Consider the following 12,660-nt stretch of genomic DNA (forward strand, 5'->3'; position numbering starts at 1 on the left):
TTAACTTTATGTTAACTTGCACAACCCAATTTGTTAACTTGAAGTAGCAGCTGACCTTATATATTTACAAGGTCAGTAGTGCTAATTCTTTATTTTGCTAATTGGGTTGTTAGCTCATATGCGTTTTTCTTAGGTGAGAGCATCTCCAAAGGAAATGTCAAAATCCTTGGTGCAATGCCATTGTGCATATTTGACATTAAAAGTCTTTTCAACTGAAGTGTTATTTGCTGACTGGATTTGAAAGCTTAGTGACTTAGAGTCAAATTTGACATCAATATCAAATTTATTTTTAATTCATTTTAATGGTGAGTCCCTTATTCCACTAACATTTCAACCAATAAAAAATTTGTTTCAACATTTTTTAATAATTACAACAATTTAAAGTTCTATTTAAATAATAAAATAACATTTAACAGTTGAAAAAGTACAAAAATTGATATAAGATTTCAAATTGCCACATTAGCCATCAATTGTAGTTTAACTCTTATAATTTGACATCTCATTTGAAGATGGTCTGACATAACAAATCTAACTTTGCTTCTGGAGATGCTAGATGAAATGTCAAGAAACTTGGGTTGGGTGAGAAATTATTAGTGTGGGTAATATAGAAACATAAAATCCCCCGCGTTGTATGTACCGTCGTTGTTCCCTAATTTAGGTATGGAATTGACCATTGAACTCATCACCATGATTTTCCCTCTGAAAAAATCATAAAAAAAATCTTTAAAAGTTCCTTTTGTTCCCCAGACAAACTATCGAGTGTGTGAGCATTTAGTAGGTGAGTCAAAAAACCTAAAGCAGGTTTAAAGTCTCCATTTTTCCCAACCTTTGAATATTTGAATGGCAGAAAGTTTATGGATCAAAGAAAGGAGAAATGGTTCAGTGTGTTGTTTTTCAGTTGGGTACATCAAATATCATAATGTAAATAGTATAATTTTATATATTTATTCAACTATTTGTATTATAACATTTAGTTTACTGAACACTGCGATCTCACTAAAAAATTTCTTCATGAAACCAACATATAGCGGGAAAGGGGGCTGAATTTTTAAATCATTATTTTTGTCTCGGATGCGGTGGGCATTATTTTTTTCTTTCTTTTGTTGGTAAATGAAATGATAACTTCTTGATGTGAAAGGCCAAGATCGTTGGAGCTCTCAACAAGATGATTATATAGATCATTTGAAAATAACCTAATGTATTCTTTGAAGGCGAAGGAAAAAATTTCTTTCGAATCCAATGATATGTTTATATCAAGTAGTAGAAGATTTGGGCTAAAAAATATAATGAGTTAACTTTAATAATTCGATGTTGAACTCTTTATTCATGAGAATTGAAATCAAAAGATTACTCCTTACAAATAAATAAGAACACAATCAAACTGTAGTTTGAAGTAAAAATTATTGTTACATTCAATCAGCTTTTCTATTGAAAAGGATGGGGTTAAGTGCTTTTTTATTGTCAAAAATTCATTGGAAAATAAACTTGTCATTGGAAAATAGGGACATGACTGGACCATTTGGTTTTTGTTCACAAGAACAATGGTGGACCAGCCCCTATTTTATATTTTATGAGAATATCAATCGTATGATTCTCATGAATATACTTAAAAGTCCAAAGATTATAGGTGAGGTGGGTGACTGGTGTATATCAGCTGTCCTTTTATCCCCTCCTCTCACCCTCCAACCGATCCCTCCCTCACTTTTTATCATCGAAAGTTCTAAGGACAAGGGAAATAGACAATGAGGCATGCACCAAGCTTGGTCGAAGGGTATGAAGTGGTTCAAATTGTCATTTGTGGAACTTCGCAAGCTCACACAAACCCACGTAAGAGATTTGAGTCATCTGACATTATGTTTTGCAAACCACAAGAATTGTGACAATTTGATGATCTTCAAGGTTCTTAATTAATGAGGTGGAGAATATATGTTTGTGATTGTCTCCAGGGAAGAAACGACTCTGTTATGTTACGTGTTGAGTATTATAGACACAAATGATTATATATTTTGTCATGAACTATGAGTAAGATTCTATGTCACATGTTAGAGAAGATTTTATGTCAAGTGTGAGAGGGTCTTACTTTCTTTGCATGTATAATATATAATATATAAATTATGTATATATGTAGCATTCTCTTTCTCTCTTTTCTTTTCTCTGTCAATAATTTGCTCCTTTTTTTTGTGGCAATTGCAGCTAGCTGTGAGTTCATGCTTATCCATTTATGCGTGGAAAGTTAGTATGAGAGGAAAAGATGTCCTCAAACTTATATTTCAAGTCAATTTTCAAATCTTGCAACGGATTTAGAAGATGTTTATAGACTATTGATGTAATACTTTTCTGTATTCGTTTAATTAGTAAAAAAATCAGCCTGCTATAGTAATTAGGCATTAGAACTGTTTATATTTTGATGAGGGGGGACACACGGTTTTATCCATTGGCAGACTAAGACTATTGTGGTCAATTTTTGTGTGGTCTCCTCCTTTTTGGGCTGCTTTCTTTGCCATTGTATACATTTGGGGTCCAAGGTAGCTAGGGTGGATATGGTGGTGGGGTATGAAGGATGAAGGATGAGGAGAAGTTTTTGCGTACCAGTGGTGGTTCCTTTTGTTAGTGACGCCATGGCTGGTGGCGTTGGACTCATGAAGAATGAGACTCTCCTTTACATATACATATTTTACTCGTATTAGAATATTGGTCATATAGTCATATGTGATGGTGTGAAACATGATGGAAATTGAAAGAGAATTGATGTGTCATAGATTAAAAATGAATATTTTGAGAAGAAAATGAGAAATTATTGAAAATGGGATGTTGCACGATTTGCAAAATGGTATAATGTCCTTAACAAAGTGCACCATTGAATGTATCATATTTAGTTTTTAAAATGTCCATATATAAAAAAATAAAAAAAAATCTTATAAATAGATTACTTTAGGGTGTTGTGTTTCTACTTATGTGTCATGAGTTTGAAACTCCCCATACTCTAAATTATTGTAATAGTTTTGAACATCTTCCTCCCCTTAATAATATTAAAAAAAAAATTTAATATTAGTTTTGGGTTTTGGATATTGATATTTATCCAACAAAGATTTAGATCCATTAGTAAATACACAGAATTCCATCTCATTTTCTTGATGCCTAATTGTTATTTGTTTCTCATTCATGAGAGAATGACAAACTCTTACGCAGCGTGACAAAAAAACAGAAAAAAACAAAACAAAACAAATAAACAAACAACATTGAAATTTACAAGAAAATATGATTAATTCTCAAAGTTGTTTATTGAATAATTATGACAAATAAAAACCCTAACACCACAACCTATAGCCTTGTTAAGATCCTAATTGAAAGGAAGATATGAAAAATAACAATATATCAAAACATATCCTCAAAACTTAGCTAGAATGCTGCTAAGCGTAGAGCGTTCCTCGTGATGACGTTTTCTTCAAAACGATAAATCATGAGGATAAATCGGACACCATCCAAATTTACAACGTTTAAAGTTTTAAACTTTGTTAATGACTTTATGCCTTTAAATCTAATTCTTGATTTACTCCACCATTTGATCTACATCATTGAAAAGGGGGCCAATGATATATTCTAGAGCTTTAGATTCCATCATATATATGGATGACAAAAGGACAATCTACAATTAAAGTTAAATAGATTGTGCAAATTAATTTGAAAAGCACATGAATGAATGAACTTTCTCGGCCATATAAAAATTGCAATATTCGAACTGCAAAGAGTGCTTACGCATGAAACCAACCCGTCTAAGTAATTAATCTATGAAAAAGTTATAAAAGCTGTTACGATCGAAGGTGTACTATTACAAATTGGCTCTTCGAAGCTCGATCTGACCTCTACCAAAGAAGATAGTGGAACTTGTATATCGTGGCTTGGCTTTGCATGAATGATACTAACGACTTTCGAGTCCTTAACTACCAAGAAATTAAGTAAAGCTCCTTTCTTAAAGAGGCAACAAATAAAACCAATCGAAATGCACCTTTGGTGTTTCACCAAATGTCCACACATTCATGCACCTTTGGTGTTTCACCAAGTGTCCACACATTCAACTTTTACACGTGGAGCAGTATACTTGGTCATCTATTAGCCTCGTGGATCAGATCAAATAAAATATGGCTTTGTGGATTCCATGCATACACAATGTCGTCAAGAGGTATTTGCAAAGTAATTAATCCAGATGACATTAAGAGGAAAATTAACCATGAAGAAAAAAATTACTCTAGACAAATTAATAGTGCACATCTGTAACTACTCATCGCATTAGGTAATTAATGATAATTTTTTTTTACTTCAGATAAATTTTGATATTATGTAATACCATAAGTTTAGGGTAGTGCAATCCACACAATTATTTTTACTTCTCACACACTCTCTCTCAATTTTCGGTCGTCGGATTGAATGAATTGAAGTTGATTAATGGATAAATATTAACAAAGGTGTGTGGGAGATAAAAAAAAAAAGTGTGAATAGCACTACCCTATGTTTAATTTCATCATTATATATTTAGATAACGATCACTTTGTCAACCATTTTAAACCAACTTCTAGTTCTAACCATACACTCCTGCTATTTCCTGATTTACAGACAAAAGAAAAACTAAGTATATATGTTTTTTAGAAATAAAAGGAAAATTGCCCCAAGTTTAAGAGACAAAAAACTTACTCCACCACATCTCTTTTAACTCCTCACGCACAATTGATATTTCATACACTGATATGTTATGTATTAATCTATGGTCATCAAATTTATAAGTTTTCACTATCATCGTTGCAGTTAAAAGGATACAATCCCTAAACCCTATATATTCGTCATTTCCGTGCCCTTAAAACCTCTATGAACCCGTAATAGGAAAACAAGAATTTTGGAAAAGGTTAGAAAGCGTAACAGAGAATTTATATGTCATCTTCCCGTCCATTCCAATTGACAGTTCGGGACTGAGAATTATTGCAACCTAATGCAAATTAGCTGGATGCATAAGTTTGAATTTTTAACTATATGGAGAAATTCAACCCAAAGAAGAACTATTAAGGCATTGGAAACCCTATCAACGTACATCTACGTGGATAAAAAATGTAATCTGGCCAACTTCCAAATTCCTGTCCTTTTTAGTGGGGACTCGGTTTCCTTTTCACAACGACTGCAGTTCATGTGGATATGGAAGGCCTTGCGCTACGATTCTGTTTTTGACACGTGGTTCACATTTGGAAGTATATTATACACTGTTTTCATAGTATTCGAATCGACCCCATAAGGAAACACTTCACCGTTTTGTTTTGTTTTTTTTTTATTTTTAAAATTGATTTATTGCTTTTCAAACTACTTCTGCGCTTAATTTTCAACTTATGGAAGTAAATTATCAGATATCCATAAAATAGGATATGTAGGCACAAGAGAAAAGATGAAATTAAGAACGGGGACAGAGATGAAGCTAGATATTTGTATAAATAGGATATCCTCAAATAACAAAGTCACAATTAAAAAGCTCAAAAATTTATTAAAAAAACACTTATTTATTATTCCATAAAGTTTTTCATACAACATATTACAATATTCCTCAATAAGTTTTCATGTTTTAAAAACGTTGCATGACAACATCATTACAAATATCATCAAATATCTCTCTCTTAATAAAAATAACTATGTTATCATTTATCCATTGATCTCTAAATTAAAAAGCTCAATTCTAAATTGTAGTGCCAAAAACGAATTAATGAAGTAAAGTCATATAAAATACCTTGTGGAGTAAAGTTCTTGCATCGAATTTTGATAATTGATTACTTGAACTCCAACTATGAAACTCCAAATTCAACTGAGTTTTGGTTGAATGAAAGGGGAGGAAAACCCTGAGGGTAATGCTAGGGAGATCAAATTTGTAAACCAAATAATGTGCATATTAATGATTATATTATTGTTTAAGTGTTGATTAACGTGCTTATTTCTTATTGATGACACCTCATTTTGTTTGCAAATTTGATCTCTCTAACATTATCCAAAACTTGGAGAAAATGAGGACAAGAATTGCTTTGCCATGGTGGTGGGATGAGTTTTGTAAGGATTAGGGACCTAGGGTTAGGAAAACGGGGAGGCACAATTCAATAGTCATTAGGTGGGGCATGGGGGATGCAAAATGGTAAACTTAGTTTAGTTGTCTACCAATTTTTTTTCATTGTAGTTTAATTAGGGCTGTTCACGGGGAATTAAAATGCAAACTATACATTTTTTATTTTCAGGAAAAAAAAAATGAGTGGGGGCATCCGCCCCCTAGGCCTACACTAGCATTGTCCTTGAATGAGGACATCCGAGGTAAGTAGGAGTGGCTGCAATTGAAAATAAGATGAGAGAAAATCACTTAAAGTGATTTGGACATGTGAACCGAAGACCTACAGATGTTCTAGTTAGAGAATGCGAGTATAAGATAGAAGCTTAAGGAAAAAAAGATAAAGGAAGATCTAGAAAAACTTCAAAAGAGACTTTAAGAATAGACATTGAGTACTTAGACATAACGAAAGACTTAGTGCTAAACTGAGCACGGTAACATTTTAAGATACAAATCTCATTTAATAAGATAAGACTTTGTTATCGTTGAAGTAAATTATCAACATTAAATAAATTTTAGGTATGAAAATTCAAGAGATAATACATGCAGACAGTCGATGAGTAGTAAACCGCACGTTATCCTATCGAGAATCCCTAATGAATGGATGCCCTAACTCCACGATGGAGCACTGCCTTCCTCTATCCGGTCTTTATATACGGGGTATGTACTTTCATTGTTGCATGTGACATTTTAAGGGAGGCAGATTATCTGCCTTCCCATTTTTCGTGCCCTTCTGTTTTATGTGGTCACGGTTAAGCCACGTCAACATTTTATATTTTTTTTTATAGAGATAATAAGATAAACAAGAATAATAATATTAAATATTGACGTGGCTTAACCGTGTTCATACAAACAGAAAAATACGAGAAGACACGAAAACGTGGCTTAACCGTGTTCATACAAACAGAAAAATACGAGAAGACACGAAAAATGGGAGGACAGAGAATCTACCTCTCATTTTAAGGGCAACAAATGGAAAAAGAATTACTGTCGTCATTACTCTGATTGAAACAGATCGATTATTAATCTTGTCGGCATGCACTCATTTAAACTGCTCTAACAATAGGTACTGTCGGCATACTCTTGTTGAAAGACTCAACAAACCTTCATATCCAACTATATTATAGCACGTAAAGTCGTACATCACGTTCAATTGTCGTGGGTACATAAAAGGACCTGTGGCTAATAAACCTAATATAGAAATTCATATTCGTTTATCCATCTGATTAGTCACTGATATTTTTCCCACCTTATTTTTCTGGTAGTGCAATTTGTACTATCAACACTGAAGAATATTTCCAAAAGGATGAAAACAGAAACATATATGGTAACTGAGTGCATGGCTATAGGGTAGTTGATGATAAGTTGATAACATGTTCCAACGGTGGTGAGAGCACACCGTACGTACATGAAGATGAAATTAACTATTTCTATTGAGACTAAAATGTAAGGTTGATAGTACTCATAGATACCATGAGACACTCCCCCCCCCCCCCCCTTTTCTTCAAGCAACATGTTAGAGTAAATATATAAATATAGAGAATAATCCGAATGATAACTTTGAGGTATGACTTGAATCGTTTCTTTAAAGTGTTATTTGCCCCTACTCGAATGAGTTTGCTAAAGGGTTCTTGGCAAGTCACTTCCAGGATACAACAAAGTATGGAATATTCGATTAGCAAAACCGAATTGTATTCCCTTATAAATAACTAGAAAGAAATTGTATGAATGTGATGGAGAGAAAATAGAGCAAGGAATGTAGAAACAAATTTCTCGAAATTGTGTATAAAACATTATGCCACAATAGGTATTTATAGGCATTAAAGCACCCTTTCATCAAGTCTTTCATTTTAGTTGAAGATATACAACCATTTTTAATAGTGTTGACCCAAAAGACATGTTTTCTATTTAGAATTTTCAGAAAATAAATATTGATTATTTACATCTTTTAATTATACTCATACAATTTGAATAAGCATCATGTCTTTTAACCAAAAGTTGTAGTTCAACCAAAAAATACAAGGTTGAATTAAACACAACCTTTTGGTACCATCATTTTCGTACACACATGCTGCACAATGCAGCACCACTATATATTATATTCATATATATACATATATAACATATATACATATATAACATATATATATATATATATTGTAGTATGTCATATGCTGCAATGCTTCACTCAAAGAGAAGCAACGGTTAAGCAAATATGCAACTTTTCAGCCAACAAATATATGAATATATTCTTGAAATATTCAACACAACAACCACTACGATTCCACTTCCCAAATCCCCATCTTACTTTCAGTTTTGCAGGCCAAACCGATACCAAAACCACCGCCAGTTTTCATTTCCTACGTTTCTTTGATAAACTCTCTCTCTCTTTCTCTCTAAGGGCTCCCTGTATACCAGCCCTAGACTGCAGTGCGCACTAGCAACTATCACTATCAGGCTGGCAGTTATATGAACCTTCTATCCTTTTGTGCTTTTAGCTGCTATACATCATGTTTCTGATGCCCTTGTGGGAAAATTTTGGTTCTGAGTCACAGATATGTTGGTCCCAAAAGCTTAAACGATGTATATAAAGATCATACAGAATCCATCCTTATTTTAGAGATAATCCAATGTATGATACATTCTTGCATTGCACTATATATGGTTATTAATTAAGCATGTACGGAAGGGCAATCTTCATACTCATCATATTCCAATTAAATTTCATATTGCTGATGGCATGGCCGAAATGGAACAAGGAAAACATGCATATTCTATATATTCACCATTGAGCTAGCTGTGGCAGCTCGAAAATAACTCTTGGGAAATTGTGCTTACTAGCCTTTTACAAATACAACAACTAAAATTAGCCGCGCTCTCAAATTGCAATCTTTACCAACTTTTTTGATAAAAATATCCTCAATAGTGTATCAATAATGTATTAATATTGTGTTGATACTTTATTAACTTGAGGGTATTTTCGTCCAAAATGGCTAAAAGAGATTGCATTTTGAGAGTAGTGCTATTTTTGGTTGGTGAATTTGTGAAAGGGCTACGAAGCCCAATTGCCATAACTGTTCTGCCATGAGTTTAATAGCTCACATGACAAGAGATATAGAGAGGAATACTGAAACTCATATACTCACTCGTGAGCTAGTTGTGGCATCTCGAAATAATTCTCTTATCTTAGGTTCAACAAATCATGTGATGAGAGAGATAAAGAGAAATATTGAAATTGTTTGTGATATTAACAGAGTTTATCTATCGTGTAATAAGTCTTGTGGGTTGGAGAGTTTGTCTCAATAGCTATTAACACCATCAATTACTTATCATAGATTGTCATGGATTTGACTATTTTTAAATGTTGAAGTGCTATATTTTTGGATGATTAGAAAGAGAATAATTCTTTCGATTATAACGTGTGTAAGAAAAGAGGATGACACAACATTACGTGTAATTGTTAAGAAGGAATAACTCCTTACATAACGAAAAATAGTGTAATTTCCATTCCAAAAAGTATAATTTTCCTACATGTGTATGGGGTCCACCCATATCTCACCTGATTATTGCCAAATGCCTTCTGTAGGAGATTTTACAGTGTGCTAGAATTATTTTGCATGCATGTTAATTCTCTTGGTGGAGAGCAACTGCATGAAAATTTGTTTTTTGTTTTAATGAAAAAAAAGTTAATTACTGCATTAATAATATAAGAACCACCTCCCATTGTGAGTGTTTTAGCACTTTATTCAATTCAAAATATTGGTGTCATTGAAATAGATTTATTTGAGGAAAGTCTGATCATTTCTGTTGTCCATGTCTTTCTGTATGTGTGTGTGAGAGAGAGAGAGAGAGTAACAAGATTAACTACCGGAGGTGGCTATCACAGGGATACATTATGAAGACTAAAAGGGAATTTGTAGAATAGAAAGAGAGAAAGGACAAACAGAAAATTGTGAAATTTTGATCACACAACTGGAGAATACTATGCTTAATTAAACCTTTAATTACTAACAAGCCTAATTAAGTAGACACCCAATAGGGCTCCCAATACTTTAACCATCCTTTCTCCTCACACTCACCACTATCCTCTTTGCACCTGCTTGGCCTTTTAAACTTGTCCATTCCCTCATCACCCCCAACATTCAAACTATTCCCATCCACCTCCTCACCTTCCATCAAGCACACAATTGATCTCTTCCCTTCTTCTTCTTCTTCTTCTTCTTCTTCCTCCTCCAGTTCTTCTTCTTTATTTTCTCCGACTTCTTCTTGATCTTGTTCTGCTTCCTCCTCATTGATGTCATTTTCACATGCTTCATTTTTACACCCTTCATTGTATTCATGAGTGGCTGCTGCTTCTCCTGAGTCAAAACTGGGAGAAAAGGTTTTTGAAAAGCACAATCGAAGGTGGCCATTGCTCCTTTCAGCTTGGAAGAATGTATGACTTAAAGGGGCCTTGACAGCCTTCATGATCAGCCTACCATCTTCCCTGTGAGGCCTAACTTGTAGAGAATCCTCACCACTTATTGTTGTCAACGGAGGTGGGAAACCATGAATATTATTCACCTTTTTTCCACCCGAAAATTTAGGTTTATGTTGTCGCTCCCTTGGCACAGCATTCGATTCTGATTCAGGCATTGGTGAGAAAATGCTGAAGCTTTCTGTGATAATGGCGCCGGTCTCGCAGCCTAAGTCCTCGGTGCACATCTCCAAGCTCTTCTCATTTAGCTTGGTAACTGATGAGCTCCTGTAAACCCTAGGAGGGGTGTAATTATTTTCTTCGTCCACCTCAGCAGTATGGTTTTCTAGTGAGGGTTTGGAGATAGCTTGGAGGAAACTCCAGCCACCCACCAAGTCAGATTTTTCGGAGGTGGCCTTATTGCTGTTGATTTCCTCATAATTATTGCATTTCTCTTCAGAGAAACAACCTTTGATTCCTAATTCTTGGGTGGGAATTGGAGAGATGTGATGAGCTCCTGGTGCCGAAAACTTTAGCCTTAGGGTTCTTGGCTCCACAAGATGATGAGACTCCAGGCATGACTGCAGACCTTGGCACACGATTGTCGCCATATACGATGACAATTTTCACCAAAATTTTAAGTGGGAAATGACGTTTTTAGCTGGAAAATGCTATGAAAGAAGAGAGAGAGGGGAAATAGAGACTTCAGATGAAAGGTCTTGTTGTTTTGTGGTGTGTGAGAGACATGGAAAACAGAGGACTCTGTTTCGGGTGTTAGGAAATTAGAAGGAAGAGAGGTTTCTGTGTTGTTTGGAGAGAGAGAGAGAGAGAGAGAGAGAGAGTGGAGAGAAGAGAGGAAGGAGGGGATTGAGCAGAGTGATAAGAGAGGGTGTGGGGTGGGTATTTGTAGTCCGAAGTGGAAGGTATAGAGCTCAGAAGGAGAGGTGACCCAGGTGGGCAGGAGGCCTTTTTTGCGCCACTTGAATTATACAAATTTTAATATGGTAACACACTACAAATAGGCAAGAAAAGGAAATTTTAAAATAGTCCTAACCTTTAAGAGAGTGATTCAGGCTCATTATTTTTTATTTTTTGTACATTCCTCTTAATTTCAGTTTTTGTTTTTTTCTTTAATTTGTTCAATCTGTCATTGTTTCAGAGAGAGGGGGGGTCTAGCGGTCCAATATTAATGCACTAATGTCGTTCCCAACTTATTCACTTGCTAGCCTAGCATGTGTGAGGTTTTCACAAAAAGCTCTTGTGCAATTAGAAGTGAAACCGAAGTTACATTCTGTTTTGTAGGGTTTCCAAGATGGGACTTTTCACATTCTTCAACATACCCCCTCACCTGAGGCCACTCTTTAGTGTGCCACATGTGCATCCAATCTTACACTAGTCACCTTTATGTTTTTTTTTACTTTTGTTTAGGCAGCAGAATATGAAATGCTCACAATTGGAAGGGTCAGGGCAAGGTCGAGGTCATTGTTCAAAATAGTAATCATGCTGATATTATTGGGTTGTATTTTATCACAAAAGTGTCTCAATGCAATAAAGAGTGTGGTTATTCAATATATGTTATTATTTGTCATGGCTAAGTTTTCAATGTAGGATTACATTCTTCAATACTCCACGTAGAACTGTGTCTTTACTGGGCCACACAAGCAACTAATTTCACACCAATGACCTCTTCTTTCTTTATTCTCAAGGAGTGGAAAATTTATGGTCAGCTCTTGGTCATTATTGGAATGGTTTGTCAAGTCCAGCTCAGTTATCATGTCATTGTTTCACCATCAGATCAACGACCCACTACTAATTATATCAATATTGTCTCAACTCAATCATCTATACAAATTGGCAAGTATTGAGTTTTATCATAAAAGATTTTAGTGTAATTAGAAGTGGAACCATTCAATATAATTGTAACTATCATGTCAAGTTTCCAACGTAGGATTACAATTTTCAACCCACTCCAATCGCTAGAAGCAAAAAAAGCGAAACGTGTTGGAGGTGAAAAATAGTGTACATAAATCATTTTCCAACTTTTTTTTAAAACTCCAATTAACTTTTTTGCTTTTAAACT

General features: G+C 34.5%; 1 protein-coding gene across 1 annotated transcript; it reads right to left on the bottom strand.

Moving 5' to 3' along the window:
* Positions 1–9,967: 9,967 nt before the first annotated feature.
* LOC137730718 (protein FANTASTIC FOUR 3-like) lies at positions 9,968–11,474 on the bottom strand. Its single transcript, XM_068469677.2, has one exon. It carries the CDS (start codon positions 11,189–11,191, stop codon positions 10,145–10,147), a length of 1,047 nt encoding a protein of 348 aa, XP_068325778.2. The 5' UTR covers positions 11,192–11,474; the 3' UTR covers positions 9,968–10,144.
* Positions 11,475–12,660: the final 1,186 nt, after the last annotated feature.

Source organism: Pyrus communis, chromosome 16, assembly GCF_041283825.1.
Source record: "Pyrus communis isolate YQ-2024b chromosome 16, ASM4128382v1, whole genome shotgun sequence".
Classification (NCBI taxonomy): domain Eukaryota; kingdom Viridiplantae; phylum Streptophyta; class Magnoliopsida; order Rosales; family Rosaceae; genus Pyrus; species Pyrus communis.

Bases quoted from the DNA above. Each gene is read 5' to 3' on its own strand.
- LOC137730718 (XM_068469677.2), bottom strand. From the start codon at position 11,191: ATGGCGACAATCGTGTGCCAAGGTCTGCAGTCATGCCTGGAGTCTCAT.